General features: G+C 48.8%; 7 protein-coding genes across 7 annotated transcripts; 5 read left to right on the top strand and 2 right to left on the bottom strand.

Annotated features, from left to right (window-relative positions):
* Nucleotides 1-459: 459 nt before the first annotated feature.
* Nucleotides 460-3,596, top strand: JR316_0002282 (Phosphatidylinositol 4-kinase lsb6; the record flags this gene model as incomplete). The annotated part of the gene is made up of 15 exons (XM_047888076.1): nt 460-641; nt 694-814; nt 866-915; nt 971-1,090; nt 1,141-1,189; nt 1,240-1,313; nt 1,364-1,454; nt 1,516-1,615; nt 1,672-1,945; nt 2,014-2,566; nt 2,618-2,639; nt 2,690-2,727; nt 2,791-2,797; nt 2,851-3,497; nt 3,552-3,596. The coding sequence occupies 15 exons, from the start codon at nt 460-462 to the stop codon at nt 3,594-3,596; spliced, it is 2,373 nt and encodes a 790-aa protein (XP_047752999.1).
* Nucleotides 3,597-3,695: 99 nt separating this feature from the next.
* On the bottom strand, nt 3,696-5,253 carry JR316_0002281 (Splicing factor U2AF-associated protein 2; the record flags this gene model as incomplete). The annotated part of the gene is made up of 7 exons (XM_047888075.1): nt 3,696-3,866; nt 3,915-3,980; nt 4,031-4,247; nt 4,295-4,806; nt 4,865-4,927; nt 4,985-5,081; nt 5,177-5,253. The coding sequence occupies 7 exons, from the start codon at nt 5,251-5,253 to the stop codon at nt 3,696-3,698; spliced, it is 1,203 nt and encodes a 400-aa protein (XP_047752998.1).
* A 154-nt stretch (nt 5,254-5,407) lies between these two features.
* On the bottom strand, nt 5,408-6,088 carry JR316_0002280 (NADH-ubiquinone oxidoreductase 21.3 kDa subunit; the record flags this gene model as incomplete). The annotated part of the gene is made up of 4 exons (XM_047888074.1): nt 5,408-5,624; nt 5,680-5,800; nt 5,849-5,962; nt 6,019-6,088. 4 exons carry the CDS (start codon nt 6,086-6,088, stop codon nt 5,408-5,410), a joined length of 522 nt encoding a protein of 173 aa, XP_047752997.1.
* A 575-nt stretch (nt 6,089-6,663) lies between these two features.
* JR316_0002279 (UPF0643 protein PB2B2.08) lies at nt 6,664-7,434 on the top strand (the record flags this gene model as incomplete). The annotated part of the gene is made up of 3 exons (XM_047888073.1): nt 6,664-7,030; nt 7,083-7,135; nt 7,195-7,434. The coding sequence occupies 3 exons, from the start codon at nt 6,664-6,666 to the stop codon at nt 7,432-7,434; spliced, it is 660 nt and encodes a 219-aa protein (XP_047752996.1).
* Nucleotides 7,435-9,648: 2,214 nt separating this feature from the next.
* JR316_0002278 (Glutathione hydrolase proenzyme 1) lies at nt 9,649-11,875 on the top strand (the record flags this gene model as incomplete). Its single annotated transcript, XM_047888072.1, has 9 exons — nt 9,649-10,037; nt 10,087-10,393; nt 10,443-10,595; nt 10,656-10,815; nt 10,872-10,977; nt 11,038-11,137; nt 11,196-11,258; nt 11,316-11,490; nt 11,547-11,875. The coding sequence occupies 9 exons, from the start codon at nt 9,649-9,651 to the stop codon at nt 11,873-11,875; spliced, it is 1,782 nt and encodes a 593-aa protein (XP_047752995.1).
* A 2,926-nt stretch (nt 11,876-14,801) lies between these two features.
* On the top strand, nt 14,802-16,218 carry JR316_0002277 (Minor histocompatibility antigen H13; the record flags this gene model as incomplete). Its single annotated transcript, XM_047888071.1, has 7 exons — nt 14,802-14,945; nt 15,005-15,112; nt 15,169-15,285; nt 15,338-15,428; nt 15,486-15,727; nt 15,795-16,072; nt 16,128-16,218. The coding sequence occupies 7 exons, from the start codon at nt 14,802-14,804 to the stop codon at nt 16,216-16,218; spliced, it is 1,071 nt and encodes a 356-aa protein (XP_047752994.1).
* Nucleotides 16,219-16,310: 92 nt separating this feature from the next.
* On the top strand, nt 16,311-24,007 carry JR316_0002276 (PH and SEC7 domain-containing protein C11E3.11c; the record flags this gene model as incomplete). The annotated part of the gene is made up of 14 exons (XM_047888070.1): nt 16,311-17,155; nt 17,211-18,552; nt 18,611-18,666; nt 18,722-18,939; nt 19,357-20,171; nt 20,241-20,321; nt 20,402-21,408; nt 21,468-21,664; nt 21,726-22,189; nt 22,263-22,541; nt 22,595-22,948; nt 23,007-23,579; nt 23,634-23,784; nt 23,841-24,007. 14 exons carry the CDS (start codon nt 16,311-16,313, stop codon nt 24,005-24,007), a joined length of 6,549 nt encoding a protein of 2,182 aa, XP_047752993.1.
* Nucleotides 24,008-24,339: the final 332 nt, after the last annotated feature.

Here is a 24,339-nt window from a genome sequence, read left to right as displayed (position 1 = left end):
TTTTCATTATTTTGGTGCAATTTGGTCAAGTAAGTTCATTACTTTAAGTATTTGGTGATTAGTCTACACAGTCGACTGATAAGTTTACAGTAATCGTTTTGATTCTATGGTTTATATGCATTATTCCGACTGTGGTCTGTTTGTGGGATACATCCATATTTGCCGTTTCCCCTGTGCTGTTGAATCAACATCAGGATTATTAGCATGTTGTGAGCGATGTCCCAAATTGTTTGGAAGTGTTAACAGCTAGTGCTTTTATATGTAAGTTTTGTTTGAGTTTCGTTCGACCTGTATTCAGTCCAAATTCAGTCGCTATCTGGTGAATACCTTGAGTTGTACTATTTAAAGATCATCATAATGGGCCCGCGTCCTGATTTCAGTCCTCGTGACTTGCATTGATTGCCAAGTGGGAGGGGCAGTTACAACAAGTCTTAACTATTACATTCTGTACTTATAACCATGTCTCGTTCTCTGCGCTCCGCTGGATACCAACCGCTACAGACTCATGAAGATGAAAATAGCGACAATAACGAACCGCTTCCTCCAATCAGTCACCCAGGTCCTTCTAACACGTACCCGCAGCGCCGGACAGTGCGCCCAGGAAGTATTGACCTCACCAAATTAGACAACGCTTTTAAGAGGTAGTGTCGCCTGCAAATTCTCTTGCTTTAACTATATGTTTAACTTCCGTAGATGGACGGAATCCATTGCCCAGAAGGTCAAGCGCAAGAAGAAGACAACTGACCACTCGAGGAAGCAAATATGGCATAGCGTTTTCGATCCGCAGGTCCCCCCTGTACCAAATTCAGGATTCGTATGCGGACATTCGTTCCACCAACGAAACAAACTTACGTTTACTCTGTAGGAGAAGACTCTTGATCATAACCAACCTATGACTCAGGCAGACTTTGACGCGTAAGAAACTGGTGACTTGACTTGCGTTAGCCCGCTGTTCATTTCCTCAATACAGATTGGTGCATTCTGTCAAAGAAGCAATTCAGGAGGGAATTCACCCCAAAATGATTACAAAGGGGTCATCGGGTTCATATTTTGCTAGAGCGAAGGTTGACGGAAGGGTGCAAACCGTTGCGTGAGCTCATTGTAACCCGTTTCACTTATGCCCCACTAAGTTATCCACAGTGTATTTAAACCCAAAGACGAAGAACCGTATGGTCGTCTAAATCCAAAGGTAACAAATTGTTTTATGCATATCCTTTCGTGTCTAATACCTCATCAAAGACAACCAAATGGTTGCACCGGCAGTTTAGATGGATTATACCTTTTGGTCGTGCCTGTCTTATACCCAACCTGAGGTAATTACAATTGCATACCTACATGCTGTATACCGCTCACAACAAGACAGTTATATCTCAGAAGCTGCAGCCTCACTGCTAGACGACAGGCTGCAACTTCATATTGTACCACCAACCCAGCTCGTATCCTTTTCCAGCCCCGTATAACACGTTGTTCTTTCTTTGAACCAAATTGATATTTACTCTTGATCTATCTCCACAGGCGTTTTTCTACGATTGGTTTGACCGCAATGCTGCCAAGAAGGGGAAACAACTGCCCGAAAAAATAGGTAGTCTCCAATATTTCCTTCATGGTTTTCAGGGTAAGTTTCACCCTATTATACAAACTCTTAGAACATCTCCATGATATTCGTCACAGATGCTTCCGACTTTCTGCGCAAGTATCCTTGGCCGGGGAGGGCCATTGCTGACACCTTCGACGATTCTACTCACCGACAAGGGAATATGTCAAAACGTTTCATGAGCGCCATGAAAGTGATATGCGGCAAAACTGGAGATACAGAGGATATCTATGATGACGCTGACTATGAGGATGAACGCGTTCTATATGACGCGACTGAGGCTGCAGATGTCCAGAGACCATTTTATTGGAGTCAACAGCTCCAACAAAGTTTCAGGGAAGAACTTGAAAAGTACGTCTTTTACAATCCACAGACCGTAAGTTGAGAAGCTGATAGTAATTCTAGACTTGTGATCTTAGGCCAGTCATGTTAGATCAGAAATTTCGCATCAACACTTATGGTTTTGCAACAGATTACCTTATGCTCAATACGGATCGAGGCGCAGACAACTATATGATCAAATATTGTGAAGGTGATCATGAGAAGCCCCTTGTGGATGTGGCGCCTTCAAGGTCTGTCCGGTTAGAAATGCCAGTCATGAGTGAACTTCGAAGACCAGATGCCAATTCCAACTCCCCTCGCATGACTGCAACATCATCTTATCAACCTAATCTGTCACCTGTTCCATCTGGTTCAAACACACCGAGCTCTGACTACAGGCGAAAGCCTCACATTCACATTGCCGCCATCGATAATTCACTTTCCTTCCCTCACGAGCATCCTCAAGGATGGCGTTCATACACTTATGGGTGGCTGTACCTTCCAGTCAGCGTCATTGGCCGCCCGTTCAGCGAGAAAACTCGCAGTCATTTTTTACCTTTGCTGACATCCAAAACTTGGTGGGAAGAAACTACGTTCCAATTGGAAAGGTTATTTGCTGTAGATCCCGATTTCCATCCAAAGATGTTTGCGGTAAGAACCTGTTTCGTAGACTGTTATTTTAATTGATATCTTGCGATTCAGAGACAACTGGCTGTTATCAAAGGTTCTAATTTTCCGTAGAACATGCGTATATATTTATTGATCGTGTATTAGGCCAAGCTTGGAATATTGTCCAATCTTTGAAACACAAGGTAAGCCAAACGGGCGGAGATTGTGCCATTTATGCGTATCTAATCATCGGTTTTGGTATCTAGGATGAAGGTATAAATTGTAAATACTATCATCTTGATTAATATGCCCAACATATACTCTAGGACCACTGGAGCTGACCCGAAGAACTAAAGTTCTTGTCTGGAACGACGAAATGGAAATACCTGAAGAAACTATCCACGATATGCCTAACGGACCTATATCTCCAAGACTTTCCACAAGTATAGCTCCTGTTCCCAGACGAACACGAAGCCAGAGTTCAGGAGGCGACTTCCCACCTCCAATGAGGCGAACCTCGACTGATGCTTCAGGTGCTCCTCGTCCCGTTCCGTTTGCCGCCAAATTTCAGCGGGTGCACCCAGGTACAACCGGTGTTACTGTCCTTGAGCATCTAGAAAGACTAGATGCTGTAGAAGCAAGTCTACAGCGACTTGGCGTGGATGAGGATGAAGAGGTGGACGTCGGAGAAGCCGCCCCTCAAAAACCAGTGGCCACACATTCTATGACGGATCCCCCAACCCCTGTTCATGGGCGCATAATATCACCACCACCCACAAGTCCTTTACAAAGTGTGCCAGAGGCGTCGTCCGCCAGGAGTTCGATTGATGAGGAAGATTTGGTGGCTCTCTCAAAGTCTACCTCTCATGTAGAAGGATCGTACCCTTTTGGTCAGCAGGAAACATTGTCCAGTGCAGGAATGGAGTGGATGCAATCAACTGATTCACCAGCGAAACGAGTGGTTATATCTGAGGTACGAACTGTTCCTACCAACGCAGTCGCGTCGTTTTATTAACGCCTATTTTAGCGTCTAGAGACTGTCAAGAGCAAGCCATTATGCTCATGTTGGTAATGTGTATTTAATTTCCTTGCATATGGTTGGATATAGTTTGAGATGCTCGTAATACTTGAACATGAAATATACAAAAGAAACAAAATAGTGACATGGGGATTAGTCTCCTTCCGTCAGTAACCACTGCGCAAAGTCATCCAGACGTTTCTTCTCCGCCTCTTCACTGTCGCCGCCGAGATCTTCTCCCGCGCCACTGCGTTTGAATCGTTGCCTCCCTGAGAATAAGGATGCCTCAATACGTCGTTTGTCGAAGTAACGACCGTCCATTTTCTATAATTGTGTCAATTTCACGGTTTTTGCGTTGTTAGAACGACGCACCAAAACGCATGCCTGCGCAGCGATGGGATCTCTGAATTTGACCGTCATTATCCCCTCCTTTTCAAGCTAATTTGATGAAATAAGTAGGGCTCATAACCGATATGAAGAAACCATACGTCATAAAGAACAACATTCGTCACTTCTCCGAGGGAAGAACATTCCTCTCGGACGTCTTCCTTCAGGTCAAGTAGCAGCGAGGCATCTTCTTCTATGTCCTTGGGTGAAAACATATGCTTCAAAACAACAACTCGACTCTTTGCCGAGGTAGCAGTGTCTTCAACGGGATCAGGCATTGGTCCAAAACCGTCGTCGTCACCCCACTCATCAATCTTCCTATTAAAGTATTAATTGCAGTCACTGAGGATGTGGCATGTACATACCTCTGCATTTTACCTAGGCGTTTAGTTATTTTCTTCTTATCCACTGTCTTCCTAGGCTTGTGTTCCTGCCCTGGAGCTGCTGTCTTATGCGCGAAATCAGCTTTGGTGACCTTAATAACAGTGTGTGGTTGTCCGAGTCTCAGTTCAGAATCGTCCAGAATTGTCAAAGCGAGAGTGACAGAATCCTCTTTGAAATAGACGACAAGCGCCTCTCCACTAAACGATCCATCTTCTCTAGCGTACATCTTAACCTTGGGTTCGCCGTCCTCGTCTTCTTCGATAACGCCACATTTAGAGAAAACTTCGACTATCTCATCTTGTTCAGTGTCGGGGGGGAGCCCGGTAACATATACGGCAGTATTTTTTGACTTTCGTTCCGTTGCGGGCATATCTTTCTTGTCGTTCTTGCCTCGCTTGATGGAGATCGCGGCTGAGTTGGATGGATTTGCGGATGTATAATCCTCTTCGGCCTTGCGCTTTTTATTTCTCTTCAGCACCGGCGCTGCGGGCGTCTACAAGGAGGTATACCGGTTTAAAGACAGTTACGGGGTAGGAAAGGGTGCAATGTACCTCTTCATCCACACCAGCTACCGAATATGCTGCCTGTTGGCGAGATATGGCCTCGTCGTCCACCTAAATACGAAGTATGAGACACCTGAACGTCTTTGTGTGCAGTGCATATCAACTCACCAAAGGTACCCAAGCGTTCTTTCCGGCGTCAAACTCCAATTCTGTACCATCGTCTTGCTCAAAGCGCCATGTATTGGCTGTTTTAGAAAAGTAGATCCTGTCCAAATTAGGTCACGGTTGAATACAATGCGCTCATGTTTTGAGGCAAGGGCGTTTCGCGAGAGAAGATAGAGTCACGGAAAGCAAGCATACCGTGGATCATCGGCGAAAGCTGCCGCCTGAACCTCTGCAGATGCGCCCGCGGCAAGAGATGGTGGTGGTGCAGACATGAATTGATGTGTACGTTTGTTTGCAAATCTCCGTTGTGGACTTGTGGTTCAAGACAAAGTCACGGAAGTGAAGATGTCCGCAGGAAAGCGATACTTGGATTGCGATTTAATTCAACACAAAGTCAATCTCTCTACATGGTTGGTATCTATGTATCTACCGGTATAGTGACATAGGGAAGTACGTATGCTCGGGGTGGGGAGGAGGCGGGGAAAGCTTGGGCACCCATCGTTTATGTGGAACGGGAAGGGAAGGGGGAAGCTTGGCTTCAGAATAGACCTTTGCAGTGGAAGTAATGGCAGTAATGGCCTCTGCAAGATCGACTACAGGTTTGGCGGCGGGCACACCCGCACCTTCAGCAGGGGCGGCGACACTGCAAACGAGCTATCAATTGGTCTAAACAGCACTTGATTATGCAAGAGACGTACGCGGGTGCACTCGAATGCTCAATCAACAGCGTAGAGAGGTCCGACTGGGTGATGACGGAGAGCTGCGGGTACGCCCGCCTGACATCGCGTTTCCAGTACGGGTTCTGTGCAGGGTCAGACGCTGGACCTGGGTCAGTAAAGGCAGAACAGGTATGGGGGTTGCACACACCCTTGCCAGCGGGCGTCGAGTACTGCTCTGGTCTGGAGGCCGGGGGAGGATAACGATGGAGAGAGGCGCTGGGAAGACCGGAGGAAATTTCTGGGTTGACGGCGACGACCTCGCCTGTAGATTGTTGATTCAGCTACAAATAAGACGAGAACAGGGATTTTAGAACGAACGGAATTTCTTCCAAAAGCCCTTTGGGCTCAAATGGTACAGAGTTGACTCTGCAGCTTTCTTGGAGGCCATGGAGTCTGGACGTGTTGAGCGTAGCGAGCCGCCGCCGTTCCTGTGACCAATGGATGAGCGTGACGCAATGTGGCTTAGGCGCTTCTTGCTTCCGAATGCGCTATTTGTCTTCCTCCGTTACAGGATTCTCCCACAGGTTTACATAGGGCGCTTCCTCTGACGTCTTATCTTGTATGCCGAGCCAATCAATGACTTGGATAACAAAACCTTGTTGTCTTTATGTGTAAGTGTGTGCGATGCTTGACAGCGCGCCAGCTAAGGTTTTGCGTTTCTGTCTGTTGTGCCGAGTTGCCAATGCTTCGACCAGTGGCCGATAACACACAAATCGCGAATCCCTCAAGCCGCATGTCGCCATTGTCACCCCCAGTGTCGATAAAATTGACCAACCGATCGGCCTTAGCTTTCCTTTGTTTTGCTTATATACCATCCCGCTTTCCGTCATGCAAGTATTTCCTTTGCCTGTCTCCGTCTCCTCTTTTCTTTTCCCTGTTGCGACGCGTGTGTCCCGCCGAGATCTCCTTTGAGTCAACTTTCACCCATAACACTGTGTTGCCTACAGTATCTTGCAAAATATCATGATGAGCACTCAGGAGGACCCCCATGCTCTGCCAAATTTCGAGTCGGGTCCCAATCTTACCGCACCAAAGTTATATCTCCCCCCTCTGCTTTCCTCACTTCCAGAGCATCTACTTCATCACCAACCCCCGTTAGACCCCCAATATCCTCCTCTAAAGACACACACTCGCTTACCTGACATAGACCCTGCTTCGCTCTCCCTTCACAAGGCCCTTCATCACTTTAAGCCTTTGACAACCGATTATGCCAGCGTACCTTATGCCGACGCATTCAATTGGTCAGAATTAGTGTTGCCAGAGGAAGAGGAGCGGGAATGGTATTGTGTTGTTTTCCGTAGCAAACGGAAACCAGGTCGGGACGACATATGTGAGATTTAATGTCATGCAGAGATAACACATTCCTCACTTGATAACCGTAGCACTTTATGACGCCGACAAGCATGCCCACGAGGAAGCTATCAGAAATGGAGGGGTAAGTAACCATCCGGAACGCTCCTAAATCTCTCAACTTATCATCTAATATATATCTAGTTGATTCTGTACTGGTATGGTGTTCCCAATGAGGTTACAGGGATGAACCTCGCGACGTGTATTTGGCAAAGTCGGAAACACGCCACTGCTGCCAACTCTCAACCACACCACATCAAAGCAATGCGCTTAGCCGCTCAAGCATATGAAATCTACACGTTGGAGCGATATCGTCTCCAGAAGCTCAAAGGAAGCTCAAATGTGACTGTTCATATTTATGAAGGAGGAGAGGTGGGATGGTGATCACCACAACTGCACATACATTTAGATATTTTTGCTATCGTCGCATTGCTATAGACCATATACCCACTCATCATTTGTTATTCAGTGTACATCTATAACCAGTACATGTTACTATCTATTTTTTATTGTCCCCTAATCATGCCTAAATCATATTGTTTTGTGGGTTAGTCCCAAGATTCAATACTGTCGTTGGACATCTGTGAATGTACGACATTGTCATCACCGTTGGTATTGCGTTCGACGCCTCTAATCGCATATATCGGAAGATTGGTCAGCCCTGCCGTCCCAGTGAGTTTAAAAGGGCTGGGTGATCTCTGAATCAAAGCAGGTAAGTAGATGGATACAAATCACAACAACTTGCTATGGCGAGACAACAAACCCGGAAGGCCATCTCATTGGTTCTCCTTCCAGTTATATTGAGCCCTGGTAATGGTGTCGCTGGATGGAGCAGTTTAGCCTGCGGCATGATACCAGGAGCATGTGAAGAAGAGGAAAACGATGCTAGTGGGGGTATTATATTATTGGCCGTAGGTTCCTGGCTCTCAGGGACCAAATTCGCTGCTGCTGCTTTAGGATCACACTCTGGAGGCAGGAATCGGAAAGGACAAGGCGACTCAGTTGCTGCCCGCGAATGGCTCTTTGCAGCTGGCGTAAGCGGATGCTCCAAGCCTTGTAATAACGCGGAAGGATCTTGTCGACGAAGTCGGTCACCGTGAATATATTCAATGCTTTCACCAGGATCATATGCAAAGGCTACGCGTGTGGATACATTATGCGCAACAAGGTTGGTTCGGTCGAAAGGCTGCCATCGGAAGTCAAGTTCGTCACAGGGTACTCCGAAGCTATCTCCTGAAGTGGACACCAGAGGATCCTCCGTAGGGGAATCATAATACAGGGAGCGAGACGAGTAGTATCCAGGCCCTGGAGTTGCATATATCCCCAAAAAAAGATAATCATCAACAAGGTCAGGTGCTAGTGAGTCCGGCTCGACATTGCAATCGTTTTGAAGAAGATCATTCATAAGGCGCCCGGGATCTGAGGAATTGCAAAATGTATGCGGCTCAACGCGCCGTAGTTCCAGACCCGAACGTGAGTCTTCGTAGATGGTAGAAGAAGAGGGGGTCCTTGGCGGTGACCTCAGAACCGTAAGCGTTGATTCCGTCGACGAGCCCAGAACAGAATGGTGACCGGGGCCAGGTGTGGAAAACGGAACGTTCTCGGAAAGGGGAGTAATGAACTTGGTATGATCTCCAACGTTTGTATCGACGGGTAACAAAGATTGAAGATTTGGTATGACTTGTCCAATAGGTTCTTGACTAGCGTCTAATATCAAAGTAGGTTTGTTATGTGCAACAATGTCTCCTGAATCCAGTTCTACAAATTGAGCAAAATCACTGTTAGTCTCGTTGGCAGGGGTCCTGTTCACGGCAGATTGGATAGCTGGAGGGAGTAAAAGACGCAAGGGATGCTTCCGAGAAAGCGACATAAAAGTATTAGCAAGCCATGTTGGCAGTGGGTTACAAGTTCTGCGACGTGCAGAGGACTTGTGTTTCTGAAAAGTCAAGTTAAGAAAGCTAAGAATGAGATGGAGTAACCTTTAAATTAGAACTTTCACTACAAGGGAAATCGTCATCGGATGCGCCGTGTCCAGCTGGGGTTTTATTCATTTTGATGAAGGAAAGATCGTGTCCAAGGGTGCTTGGTACAGGAGGAGAGTATGTATCTCGTGTCAGGACGCGTCGTCCTTTCTTGTCGTATCTGCTGTTTGTGGACCCTGGACTTTTTGAGAACCTGTCGTGAGCGTGAACGACGGACATAGTCTCTATCATTCTATCGAATCGAGCATTGCTGTTGGTTTTTCGACGCTTGGACTGTTGTTCTTGATCTGTGTATTTCTGTGAGTGACAAATTAGCCCAAGAGAAAGTAAGAATCATGATACCTAAAGAATGACGGCTTTTATGGGGGCATTATATGGGAGAATACATTAGCATAAATCACACAGCATACGAATGGTTCGATATCACAGAACGCGGGCCTTGACGATCAGAGGTCATGGTGGTAAGGGCGTAAGTGCCTCACTGCCAATTGTGTGCTAAATATGCAGCGGCCCGTTATCCGTTAGTAATGCGAGTGGCGGCATCATGTCTTATCATCGCTGCCGCTGCCGTTATGTTCGCCTGTGTTTCCCATCTCCCACCATTCACCTAATCGCTATGGGGGTTTCTGAGGCGCTGCCTTTAGACGGTGGTCCCACCAAGTTTGAAAATCTGCCCTTGAATTGTTCCACTAAACCCTTGCGATTGACTAGGCGCCGTTCGCGACTTGCGTTGCTAACCAAATTCCTCACCAATGCGACTCTTGTTTTCGTGTTCGTGCTCACCATCGTTCACCGTCACGTTCTCCTTGCCGTACTTCGTTTCGACTCACCACCTTCAGCGCAAATCAGGAACCCTGCGTATCTCATCCGTGCGGATCACGGGGCAGTCGCGTCCGAGAATCAGAGGTGTTCTGATATAGGGGTCGACGTGTTGAAGGAGGGTGGAAATGCCGTTGACGCTGCTATTGCGGCAACTTTCTGCACTGGAGTCGTGAACATGTTCTCGTGAGTCATATTCTGTGCTTTATCTTCGCCTAATTGAGGGTGTTCACAGGTCAGGAATTGGTGGCGGAGGATTTATGACCGTTCGCATTCCTCCGAACAATGCTTCTTCGCGTTCAGAAGTATATACAATTGATTTCCGGGAAACTGCACCGGCTTTATCAAATAGCACTATGTATGTATCGAACCCGAAAGCCTCACAATTTGGAGGATTGTCTGTGGGAATCCCTGGAGAAGTTCTTGGGCTCGAGGAAGCTCACCGCCGCTGGGGGACAATGCCGTGGAAGCGTTTGGTTGCGCCAAGCATAAATCTTGCCAATGGCTGGGAAGTGGACAGAGAACTAGCGCGCAGAATTCCTGTAAGAGTCAGCCATCTTTCTTATACTCGGATTGATAACACAGGCACAGTGGTTTGCCGACCTTATGCTAAATAACCCAGATTGGAGTGCGGTCTTCGCTCCTAAGGGAGTGCTACTAAAGTTGGGCGAAACAATTCGCCGCACCAATCTTTCTCGCACATTACAAAAGATATCTAAAGAAGGCGCCCGCGGATTTTACACAGTGTGTTACGCAGTATATTCGTTGGGCCAAATTATTATAACGCTATCCTTCATTTGACAGGGTCCAATTGCGGACTCTATCGTGCGTAAGGCACAGCTGGAAGGAGGGATTATCTCGCATTCAGATTTAGAACATTATTCCGTCAAAGTCGAACGTGCATTAGAAGGAACTTATCGCGATAAGAAGGTTTATACCACGCATGCTCCAACTTCAGGTCCCGGTAGGCTATCTAACCAGATTCCAGGCATGACCGTACGTACTGACCCGAGCTGTCAGTACTTTTACACATGCTGAACCTAGTGGAAAAGTATGAAATGAGAGAAAGAGATGGCCTCAATATCCACAGGTTGTTGGAAATCATAAAATTTGGATTCGCCGCTCGGTAAACCTATATCTTGGTTTAATACCTTTGATTTGCAGTAAGCGCTTACAAACAGTCTAGCACCAAAGTCTGTGACCCTCGATTTGGTAACAACACCGCACGAATCAACGAATTATCAACGAAGGTCTACGCGGATATGATCTTTAGGAATATCACTGATGTGAGAGAGAGACAAGTTCATTTAACTCACTGGCCGTTTACTTATCTTTTGCTTGTAGGACTGCACACATCCACCCGAGTATTACAATCCAGAATTTGATATCAAGGTGGACCATGGGACGGTAAGAAACGTTATCTGTGTCTTTCCATATTTCAAAGGCTGAGCTCGGGGAAACAAGAGTCATACATCAGTAGTCGACAAGAATGGTATGGCAGTTTCTTTGACTTCAACTGTCAATCAGGTCTTTGGTTCCCGGGTTCTGGATCCTGAGACAGGAATAATCTTAAATGACGAAATGGATGATTTTTCCACTCCGGGTCGACCCAATGGATTTGGACTGTGGCCTTCGCCTTGTAAGTTTAATACGGAGGCAGTACGAGACAAGCTAATTGAATTCGATGTGTTGTAGTTAATTATCCAGAACCCGGGAAACGTCCACTTTCCTCGACGGTGCCGACAATCATTGAACACGCTGATGGTTCATTTTACCTTGCTATTGGAGGCTCTGGGGGCTCGAAGATATTCCCTTCCGTTTTCCAGGTGATCCTTAATCTCGGTTGGGGACTTGATATCAGCCAAGCGATTGAATTTGGAAGGCTTCACGATCAACTATATCCCCTCTTCGTTGAGGCAGACGACGTCTATCCAACGGATATCCTCGAAGATCTTGTGCAGCGTGGACATAATGTGACAGGTTGTGTCTCTGAAAAAATCAATTCCAAGGCTCTTTCGTACTGACTGCTATTTCGCATGCGTACGTAGTGGCTGACGTCAATCGAGTCGCTGCCGTTATACAAGCTGTGATGCATGATAAGGATGGTATCTCCGGTATGTTATCTTTCCGTGCTATTTTTAGATGCGGGTTTTGAACTTGGTGAAATTTTTCTTGCTTATAGCCGCTAGCGACTCCCGGAAGAATGGAATTGCAGCTGGATATTGATTTTGCCACTAACCACATTTTATAACACAACTATCGGTAACATTATAGGCGTTTAGTTTTACCAGTCGATTTATCGGAATCTATTTGTTAGATAAGTAGAGTTTTTTCGGGCGCTTGATGTAAAAAACAAGATTGTTGTGACTGTATACTCACGCGAAACCACATTGTGTGTTTAGGACAGAGAAACAAGTAAATCGAGGACTTGATCTTACTTTATTAGGCCGTGCTAGTTCACAAAGTGTCGATCCAAGGGAGACACCATGACGATCAACAAGCATAGACTTAAGGATTTGACGTCCTTCTGGGGTCCTAATGGCGGAATTTGCAAATATTCTGGTGGGAATGAGAGCGTGCGGTGTTGCGTTAAGTGAGAACTATACCAAATAGTTAATGCCTTTCTGGTGTCAATAAACAAACATGCTAGATCCAGTATACCCATACTACCAGCCGCTTCTTGAAACGAACCGGTCTATTGTTTAGGCTGAACAAAGGGCATACTTAAAAAACAGCTTGTTGGCACGAAGGGAACGCACAAGACCAATTCGTTATAAGTATTTGGAATGAAAGCGACATAGAAGCTTCGCGGATGGTCTTGTTCCTTCGGAATCGCGGCAGCTTTGAGACAGACAGTTTAAGCCAGCCATAGGTTCTGGAAGCTGTCAGGCAAGGTGAAGAAGCAGGTGTGGATAGACCTGAGGTAGGTCATTGAGAAGCGGGCGGGGTGAGCCAGAGGGTTTAAATTGAGGGCCGATTTAACCCGCTCCTAATGAATGTTCTATTCCAAAGTCGAGAAAGTTGTTTTAGAATGGATGTAGAGGGGGTGTCAGGTCAGCCTGCCTCTGTCGCTCCGCGTTAACGTCACACTGGCTGAGGAGCGAGTGAATATGTAGACAAATGGGCACGGGACGACGGGGTGATCTATTGCTTTGGAAACTTGAAGAAAGGGCTTTAGTTAGCCAACTAGTAACTCGTTTGACAGATACGTCGTACGACTATGCCAAGCATAGAAGTTGCAGCCCAAAGCACTGTGGTGTGTGTCTCTCTGTGTGAGCGTGAAGCACTAACAAGGAGACTGTTCACACATTGCAAGGTCCGTTCTATAAATAAGTTGCTGTAAGAAAAGGATTTCTTTTCGGGTATATTGTGCTATGCATCACTGGATTTGTTTTTAGTACAAACGTAAGCACTATGTTTTCCGCCCTGTGGAAGCACAGGGCGGGTTCAGTGGGAGCTATTTATGGACGCTGTGAAGTGTGACTTGAATTGCCAACAACGAACTTAAAGGAATCAGACGCCCCGCATTTCGGCATCGGTCAGTTAAATGGCGATGAGACTCCAGCAGGTGGATACGCGGTGCACATTGTTATATGTCAAGGAAGTCGTCCGGGAATTAAAAAATACAGCCCAGTCTCGTGCGGCAGACATACATCATCACATAACCTTGCACTGGCCTTGTGCCAGTGCCAGAACGCCACTTGAGTTTAATCAGTGCTTTTGATTGTGAATGAATGTAGGAGCAATGAAGAATGCCTAGCCTTTCCTTTTCTCTGGGCTTCCGGATGGATGCCGGGTTGATATAAATGAAGGCGACAAAACAAGGGACAGACAAAGCTCGCGCCGAATCTGATGAAAATTTACTCCAAGTGGTCATGGATCCAGTAGCGACGGTGATGGGAATGAATATATTCGACAAAGCAAAGAGACGAGATGCGCGGGTACTGCCTTGCGCGCCTGGCCAGTTGTTGTTCCTTTCTCTGCTTATTTCGAGCTTAATTAACGCATACGTATGCGCGTGCGCATAATACAATCACTGATCCACTGATCAGGGCCGGAGCAGTTGATAGGATATGCAAGAGGTGAACAATCAGCGAATCAAATGTGGGGGAGTTGGAGGGCCAGGCGGCGTATACAACCAGTCCGGGTTCATCGCTAAGGTTGGCAGGGACAAGGCAACAGTCGCATTTGCCGGGACGAAGGGGGAGTCCCTGCGCCACTCGCAAGCGAATAGACTTGTATTAGAGTAGTCGGGAGAATTACTCGAGTAAGGACAGCTACTGCAGCGTCTGGACTGCAAGTCTACAAGTAGATTAGCGTCGGCATGAGACTAGCACGAATAGAACTAGATGATCCCAGCGCGTAGAGAGGAACTGCATTAAGCCGCGCAGGTCCCATGATCTGAAAATGAGCTGTCAATGTCGAGACGCGCTCGTCCAGGTCTCCCACCGATGGCCGAAGAACTGCGCAGTGGGATTGGGGAGGGAAGCGCCTGACCGTGTGGAGAAGTTGTCCGATGGATTCGCTCGTGGACAGAAAAGAGAAGGATGAACATTGATGGATGATATTTTGTGTCGGTGCATATGGACATAATAGCAGGAGCGTCATTGCATGGATGCATATGGGGAGGGTCGGCGATTGGGATGTGTTTGGGAGGGGATGCATATGTACCTAAAATTTAACAGGCGCCGGAATTTATTCATTTAATACTTGTCAGCAGCGGTGGCAGGAGGCCCGCCGCGGGTGCGGAACACACTCACTGGATCTGCGGCCCGGTCACCGTGCCCACCTTTGCAAATCATAGCCGGGCTACTGCCGGCTCCGGCCAACTTGCAACGCCGCGCCATGACTTGCTCGACTCGCTATTAATATCGCTGCACTTGCAGCTTGCACACGGACACTGTGCATTCACTAGAGATCGCGGGCACTTGAATTTGCTTTCTACTGCGCATGGAGCGTCTGACAGAAATGGCTTACCAGTCTGTGCAGGCATTGAGGCTGCAGGAGGTGGACTGGGACCTGCTGTCTTCTTATGCTGGGCTGCTTGGCCTGGCTACGTGCTCGATCTACGCCGGAGCTAATGGTTCTCTTCCGGTGTGTTTTGTTGTTTTAATGTGTTTAAACGATTACCTTTTTTGAGAACATGTCGTTAGAGAAAGTCAGGCACGGAAAAGAAGAAGGATGACGATGGCGAGGAAGACGACGAGGATGAGGACAATGAAGAGCGGATGTCGTCGGAAGATGCGTGGATTTTTCCCATAGTGAGTTGTGTGAGTGTTCGGCGGTGATACTATATGAACGATGGGGCATGCGGCAGATTGGGTCAATTGCGCTGGTAGGTCTGTACGTACTGGTCAAGTATCTCGGTACGGAATGGCTGAACTGGATGCTTGGCTGGTACTTTGGGGTGGCGGGGGTTGGGAGCGTCTGGAATGTAAGTCGAGAACTGGGCATGTCTGCTAAGGCGAAATCTGATTGACGCGCAGTCGTGGATTTCACTAACAAGGTACCTGGTTGGGGAGACGCGGTGGAAGAAATTTGATCAAGTACGCATGTCCGTGAAAAAGGGCTCGCATGGTAAATCCTTGACCCCTTCGGGTTTTTTCGGTTGGCTGCTGATTTGTTTACGGGTAGTGTTGATTGGAATTTCGACGCGCACGCCGTCGATAATTCTGCTCCCGCTGGCGGCGGTGCCGTCTGGACTGTACCTGTTCTGGGGCGACGGACGGCGATCGGTGCTACTGACAGACCTACTGGGTGTGTCTTTTGCATACAACGCACTGACACTGCTGCGGATTGACTCGTTCAAGACGGGATGCATCCTGCTGAGCGGACTATTTGTGTACGACGTGTGGTGGGTTTTTGGGACGGATGTGGTAGGGACAAATTTATTTTATTTTGCAATTGTGTCCGGAGAGGACTAAACCACGGCCGGAAACACAGATGGTGCGGGTGGCGACGACACTGGACGTACCAATTAAGCTGCTGTGGCCCAAGTCGGTTGTGCTCGCAGGGGACAGGGGATACACGATGCTCGGACTGGGAGATGTAGTCATCCCGGGCACGTTTGTCGCGCTGGGCCTGCGGTACGACCACGCACGGCAGACGGCCGGCCGGCCATACTTCCGGGCGACACTGGCGGGATACATCTGGGGGCTGGCGGTAACGATGTGGGTGATGCACAGATACGGGGCGGCGCAACCGGCGCTGCTGTACCTGAGGTGAGTGAGTGGGGAGAGGGATGGACGGGGCAAGTACTAACGAACGGAGCGGCAGCCCGGCATGCATGGTGTCATTCGCGGCGACGGGGCATTGGCGGGGGGAACTGATGGAGGCGTGGCAGTGGATAGACAACAGTAATAAATAGTGCCAAGGGATATGGGGTGTCTCGGGTCCAGGAGGACGGACCGCTAATAGTCAGTAGCTGTAGCTCGCGGCTCTCTCGCACTCTCAGCAATAATGACCTCTGACATCCACAACCTCTCGCCCCAGGAGTGGTCTCAGATATTCTCCGCGCCCCTCAACCCGACTGTCTTTGCTGCTCTCGCCGCCAATGGCGTCCTCGGCGATCCCCCCGCCCCGCCCCCAGCCCCAGACTCCTGGTCCCAGTCCCATCGCCATCCATCGGCCTCTACTCTGCCGCCCTCTCTTTGGATGTCCGCCGCGAGCAGCAGCTACCATCCGCCGCCCCAGTCCCAGTCTCACTACCCCCCAGTCTCTGTCCCAGGCTCTGTCCCAGTCCCCGTCCCAGGCCCTGTCTCTCTCCCAGACTCCTCCCCAGTCTCCCCCTCGACAGAGTCCAAGTCGACCCTCTTCACTGACCTCTTCTCTGACGATCTCTTCCAGCCACCTCTTTCCCCTCAGCCAACTTCCCCCTTCACCAGTCCCCGTGTATCTGGTTCCCCTGTTCTTGGTGGTCCTCCAGACACCGATGTTGATCCAGAGCAGCTTGCAAAGGATGATCCTCTCGCAACCCAGGTCTGGAAGATGTATGCCCGCACAAAGGTCACCCTACCCCATGCTCAGCGTATGGAGAATATCACCTGGCGTATGATGGCCCTTGCTCTCAAGAAGAAAAAGGACGACGACGACCCTCGTCCTGCCGATCCCCCATCTTCTGTTCCAGAGCAACCTCCCCCACCGCCTGTCGTCTCTTCGCCCCCCCAGTCTCAGTCTCAGTCGGCTCCCCATCCCGTAGACCAGCAGCCTGACGAGCGTGGTCGCAGGATCGACAAGGGCAAGGCCAGAGTCCGTGTCGTCGGCTTCGATGCTCTCGGTCAGGACTCTCTTCTTGACGATGAAAAGTATGTCCTGCGACCCGTGTCTCGCTTTATCTTGTGCTCACTCTTTTTCATCCAGCGTCGTCTCTATGGACTGGCGGGCAATGAGCAGATCGCGTTCTCGCATCTCTATGGATTGGCGTCCCACCTCTCGCTCCCGATCTCGTCCGCCAGAGTCCACGACGAGTGCAACCACTTTTGATCAGCATGTTGGTCTTCAGCCTGGCTACGACAGTCATTTCTCCTTTCCCACAATAGAACGCGGCCCGACCAAGAACATTCCCACTACTTCTCTCTTGTCTGCAGGTCGTCGCAGTCCTCTTTTTGATCAGCAGCTCGGTGTTCTCTACGAGTCCAACGACGCTGTTCCTTATTTTGACGCTCCAGATTCCTATACCGGCCCCAGTCGCTATCCCGTCTTCAACACCGCTATTCCCTCTTCCCTTCCCTCAGCCGGTCTCCATGGCTTCAATAGAGTTCCAGTTCCCCCAAAGGATAACAGGCCCTACGCCCGTATTCGCAAGACAAGTTTTGATCACACAGTTCGCAAATCACGTCAAAACTCAAAGTCAAACCTTTCTATCGACTCCCTCTCAGGCACAAAGCGCCCTGCAGACGCTCTCCTTAACGACAGCATCCACCATCCTAGCTTGGATCATTCCGAGCAGGATTCTGCACCTTCCTCCTCCTTCCCTTCCTCCTCCTTCAACTTTTCCTTCCCACCTTACGATGGCGTCTTTGATCTTCCTTCTTCCAATGTCCACTATGGCCCGCCTCCTCCTTCGAGCTATCTCCAGCATCCTCGCCATCGTTATCACTCTACCTCCACCTCCCCTTCAGAGGGCCTATCCGCGGCTGCTGTAGCCGCTTCTGCCGTCATGGCCGAGGGTTATGCTCAGCTCAATGCCGTAACAGGCGCAGATGAACTTGATTACCGCCAACTGATGGGTCTTGTCTATCCCAACATCGACACCTCGGCCTCTTCATCCTACACCCACGTAGACCCAACTCAGATCCTTCACGACAGCTCAGGCAATGGGAATTATCCATCTTTCCACGCGAGCCCGTCCAGTGACGAATGGGGAAATGGTCCCAGTTCCAATGCCTCCCCTGAACCTTACAATGTATCCAACGCATCTACTCCCCCTTCTACAGAGGGAACATCATCAACTACACAACAGCAGCCTTCTCGTCGCAAATATATTTCGCTGCAACAAACTGCCCAAGAAGTCCAGAGAAGTAGTACGGTTCCGTCACCAGGAGCGACAGAACCGCCCGAAGACTCCAAACCTGCTCTAACGAGCGGAGAAGATGCAGATCAGACTCCGACTCTGTGTACCAACTGTCAAACCACCAACACACCACTGTGGAGACGAGACCCCGAAGGTCAGCCGCTGTGTAACGCATGTGGTTTGTTCTATGTGAGTTTTTTGTTTTTATTTATAATGCCATCACTTAAATATTCTTTTTAAAAATCAGAAACTGCATGGTGTCGTACGCCCCCTTTCTCTAAAGACAGATGTCATCAAGAAGAGGTGGGATCTTTTAAAAAAATTCATTATGAATGGTTCATCTTACACGTGCTTTCAGGAATCGAGCATCAGGCACACCGAGCAACAATTCACGGAAAGGAGGGGTTTCTACGCTTCCCAAGTTGGCATCATCGACGACCCGTCCTCGATCACAGTCCAGCTCACTACTGACAGGGTTAACAAGGGGTGTGATGCCTGCACCCCGTCCCCCCAACGTCGCTCTTGGTCCAATTACGATAAAGCGCCAGCGGCGGACATCCGGAACGGCTCCAGATAGTTGATGATGATGAGAGTTCTGCTTTTATTATTTTTTCCCGCCATCTTTGAACACCATTATGCCACCAAACCTTTCGATGCGATGTTACTCATCTTGTTGCTTTGAATATACAACCTTTTTTTTTATTATTTCTTTCCCCTCCCCGTTCCCCCTTTCCGTTAGCCTTCAATACGATGTATAGACTTGTAACATCTTCACAAATATATTTCTTTTTTATCAATGGGGCCCAAATGCGGCAAAATTGATAATGCGGAACCAATCATGGCTAAACTTGGAACTTTGTACACACGACTCACTACCTTTCTCTGTAAACACACTTGGCCCCTCCCCAACTTTGATCACAATTCCGTTTTAACGGTATCCGTTCATCCTGGCGTCTCTTTTCCGACAACAAACCGCCCCGATCCGCCCACAAGGTCCTCGTTCGGCGTACCCATCTGGTCTCCAGCCAGTCGCGCATAATGATCTGAATAGTGGGAACGGGACCGCCAGCGGGAGTAGTGGGAGTAAGCAGATACATCGCAGAGTGTCACGCACCGACCTCGATTTTGAGCAGGCTCTCAAGCAGGAAGGAACGGTTGTGCTCAAAGAGGGCCTGGATGTGAATTCGCTAGGAGTCGAACAGAGTCCGAATCGAAGCTTTGCTAGCGCTAGTGGGAGTGTGCCTGCGACGCCACAGACGCAGAATCTGAATCAGAGTACCAGGGGCATCACAAGAGTCTCCCTGCAGCCTTCGACGCCGACGGTCCTCCCGCCGACGCCAACTCCGCTGAGGAGACTATCGTCCAGCACGAACAGCACCTCCAATAACAACAATACTAACACCCATTTGGTCACGACCACTTTGCAGCAACTGGGTCCGTCACCGTCCTCATCTTCGCATGATTTAGGCATGGACGCCGAGGAGGCAGAAAGGCAGACAAATAGGCGGTCGATGTACCGCTCTCCGGGGACCTCAAGTTCTCCAGATCTCGCGACGCTGTTGAGAAAGGCAAAAGAGCGGGGAGGCGCGGTGATGGGCGGGAGTACGGGGGCGAGTGGTGTGGCCGGGAGTGGGAGCGCTCAGATACGGAGAGGTCGCGACTCTTCGCCACCGCCCCCCTTACCTGACCATAGTAGGGTCCAGCATCCAGCGTCCTCATCGACTCTGGTGGCCTCCCCCAATTCAGAGGGCCCTTCAGATTGGGTGTTTGCGAGTCCACTTCGGCAGAAGGAGAGTGGGACTGTTAAAGTGCGTTGCTTTTTTATGTATTGCTCGGGTGGCTCAACTCATCTCTCCTTTTTTTTTTGATCCATCAAGCCTCAAAAATCATCTGTGAGAGCCAAGACAAGTGCACTGTGGGGAAAGATGATGGGCCAAAATACTGTTAGGGAACGTTCGGTGCGTTGTTATCTATAAAGTGATGGCAAATCTTTATGATATTTAAACAACTTTTTGTTTTCATCTCTTTCGCTTTACAGAAAACGGACGCTTCGCAGCCGCCTTCATCCTTGGTAAATTCATTCACACCGCCTCCACCCGTACCTGCAATCCCTGCGGAACATCGTTCGCCCATTCCTGAATCCTATTCGACCATGCGTGTGCCAGAGAAAGACAGGGAGAAGGAATCGAGGACACCTCAGAGGGGGTTGCCATCAAGGAAACCTCTCCCACCCATCATTAGTATGCAGGACAACGCCACCACTACCTCTCCGTATACAGACAAATCCACCCCTCTACCGCCTATTCCTGTCACGCCGAAACGGAGAAGCATGAGCGTTAGCGAGACTGTGAAGACTATCGCCAACGTTAACATTGATACTCCTGCAACCCCTGAACCACCGACGTCGCTAAGTGGACTGCTAGACGTGTTCAAGGGAGAACTGTCCACTTTGAACACCGTGCCATTGGACCTTCGCGATCCAGCAAGTACACGGCGGTCTGTTGATACTGCTGGTGGCACCAAGGAACTCCCCACCAAGGGTGACGATGCTATTTTCGCACCTACCGCACTGATACCTCCCCGCAGCTCCTCCTTGCAACTGTCGCCTGCCCATGCCGCCGCTGCTACTTCTAGCTCGACGCAGTCGAGGCAGCTGTCTCCTCTGCGATCGAGGAGTGGTCCTGCTCCCAGCCAGAGTCAAAGCCAACAGCAGAGTCCCACTCTCAGCCCACGCGGCGACAGCAATCGGCTGAGGGTGCTACACCGGTCAACGGCATCGAGCTCCGAGCCATCCCTTGTTTCAGCAATGGACGAAGACCAGCTGGCGATCAAGTTAAGAGCAGCAGCTACCAAGAGAAGCTCGCATAATTTTGTCGCGTCTTCATCATTGTCTGTTCCCTCGTCTTCGTCCTCTGGAACACCGATTATTACTGGTGAGGATAACGAGGATATGGAGACGAGAGGTAAAGATATGGCTTCGCGGTGCTGGAACGAGGATGAAGATTTTTTGGCCAAGGAGAAAATTGCGGAATGGTTGGGTGGACAGTAAGTTGTTCAATTTTTAGTTTTTCCCGATGATTTTGGCGCTAAAAACCGCATCATAGTGGCCTCATCAATAAGGTTGCGCTGAAGCATTACGTCGACTTTTTCGATTTCGCAGGACTTCGCTTGGACGTTGCTTTTAGACGGCTGTGCGGAAAGCTGTACTTGAAAGGCGAAACACAGCAGGTGGACAGGATTCTTGAACAATTCAGTCGTCGATATTGGGACTGTAACCCTGGTGGTGTTTATGGCAGCGCCAGTGAGCAATGTTTCACTTTTTTTTGCTTTTTTTTGCGGAAAGTAATATTTTTTTTTGTTAGATATTGTACACGCTGTGTCATATTCATTGCTATTGCTCAACACCGATCTTCATGTCGCGGAGCTGAGCTCTCGTATGTCTCGCATGCAATTTGTACGAAACACTATGGCGGCCATTCAGTCGCAAATCCAGTCAAACTCGGAGGCGCGGTTATCAAACTCTGACCTCACGTATGACGATTGTAGTAGTAGTACGCGTGGCTCAGATGACACTGAAATGATGGGCACTCGTTCAAAGAGAAGCGATTCCATCACCAGCTGGAACAGTGTGTCGAGGGAAGCTATCTTGTCGCTTCCGGTTTCTCCAGCATCGCCGGCGGAAAAGCTGGGTTCTGTACTGCAGTCGAATGGAAGTACGGCTTCCGTGCAAAACTCCAACGTTCATGATCAGCAGCAGCAACAGCAGGTGACACCTAGTCGGCAAAATACTCGTGCTTGGGAAAATGATTTGGAGGGTCTACTCAAGGTTCGTGGATGGTAATCTTCTCTATTGTGCTTTTTCAATTGATTTTTTTTTTTTTTGGTTTTCAACTATGAAGGAAATGTATAATGCCATCAAACACCAGCAAATTCTGCAACCACTGAATTCGAGCTTGACAAGGTCTTCAGTGTCTTCACTTAGCCCTGCGGGTAGTGGCATGATACGAAACCGGAGCCTTCGAAGCCAGCCTGACCGGTTGACGACTTTGAAACGGGGCAGTATACGGGGAATACAGTCCATTCTCAGCGTACAATCTGGTACCAGTCCCTACAGTAGCAACAGCAGCATCGATGGTAGAGTCAGTCCATCTCCCAGCTTTGCTACTTCTACCCACGAGGTGCGAATTAACGTCACTTTTTGGTGTATATAAATGTACTAATTGGCGGAAAGGCCATGTACGGCTCAAGCTCTTCGTTCCTCAATCCAACATTAGGATTTGCGTCTAATCTGTCTCACACCATCATCCGTGAAGCACAAGAGGACGATGACAGAAGTGTGCACAGTGAAGATTCAACCTCTACCACTATCAGTATCTCCGATGAGGAATTGGCTCTCCTCGGTGCACCTTGGGCAAAAGAAGGTATGCTGTGTCGTAAACAGTATTGGGAATCTGCGGGCAAGCGGGCCAAAGACAAGGCATGGCTGGATGTTTTTGTAGTCATCCAAAAGGGTCAGCTCAACATGTTCACTTTTGGGGATCATACATCTGGCGCAACGGGCACTTTTGGAGGAGGGAATTGGCTTGTGAGTATCCTGGTATATATAAAGTGCAAGTCAATCAATACTCATGCTTTTTCTCCAGGCCAATGCGCAACCGGTTGGCGAAATTTCCCTTGCTCACTCACTTGCGCACGCGTTACCTCCTCCCGGTTACAACAAAAGGCCTCACTGCATGGTCCTGACCTTGGCCAATCGCGGCGTATACTTCTTCCAAGCAGGAACAGAGGAGCTCGTTAATGAATGGGTGTCCACATGCAACTACTGGGCAGCTAGGACAAGTAAAGAACCCCTGGCCGGCGGTGTCTCGAATATGGAGTATGGTTGGAGCCGAGTGGCTGATACATATGGTTCTGGGCGCAATCAATCGCAGGTCGATTTCCAACGAGAGCCTGAGATTCCAGACACCATCAGCGTGCGGAGTGGTAAAAGCACGAGGAGTAAATATGGCTGGAAGGATGGGTCTGCTACTATCCGGGGGCCCTATACGCCTAAATCAGATAAAACCTTCATCAACGAATGGAAACCGCCTTTGCCGCCCACTGTGGCCAGTGTTCATGACGAAGAGACGCAACTCGAGGCTTTGCGAAAGCATGTGGCATCACTCAAGAAAGACCTTGAGGTTCATAATGACCTGCGGGAGCCCATGGCAGCTTTGGTAATTTCTTTTTTCTTTTGTCGAGCTATGCCTTGGTAACCTTGTTTTTTATAGTATTCTGCCAGGTCTTCCAACGCCATGAAGGCGCAAAGCAACTGGGAAGAAAAGTCACAATATCTCCTTAGGGAGATCGTCAAGTATGATTTGTACATTGACTCTCTCCAGTCAGCTATGTCACTACGCTTGAAAAAGCGTGGAGAAAAGGGTATGTGTCTATTGTGCCCTCTGTTTGCATGTCATTGTCTGATGGTGTTGAAACAGCGTTAGAACATGCTCTTAGCCATTCCCACCCTGCTGATGAAGAACCACTCTCCAGTTCGCAGAAATGGAAAATCTCTAAGCTTTCTATCGCGGAGGAACCTGAACCGTTGACGCCGGGCCCTCGACAGCAAGTTCACAAAAATGATATGGACAGCAACGATGATTGATCATTACGCTACTTTGTTCACGAACCAATTTTTTAATGATATACCTGGGAGATTCCGAAACCTACGTACTTACACGCTTTTATTATTTACGTGCTTTATTAACGCTTTCCCCAAAACTTTTTTTCCTTCTTTCTTCGGACTTTCTGTAAAACATTGATGTTCAATAGAATCCGTTGATGGTTCCTTTTCATAATTTCTTTCCTTCAATTTGGGGTGCGGGTGCAAAATCACGTGAAAGAACATGGGTAGACTTGAGTTGTCCTCCGAAAGACTACTCTCTCTGCGTGCTACCTCCCAATTACCTCCTATAACGCCTCTATAGAGCCATTGTG

This window comes from Psilocybe cubensis, chromosome 2 (genome assembly GCF_017499595.1).
Source record: "Psilocybe cubensis strain MGC-MH-2018 chromosome 2, whole genome shotgun sequence".
NCBI lineage: Eukaryota > Fungi > Basidiomycota > Agaricomycetes > Agaricales > Agrocybaceae > Psilocybe > Psilocybe cubensis.
This window is presented reverse-complemented; position numbering and strand designations above follow the sequence as displayed.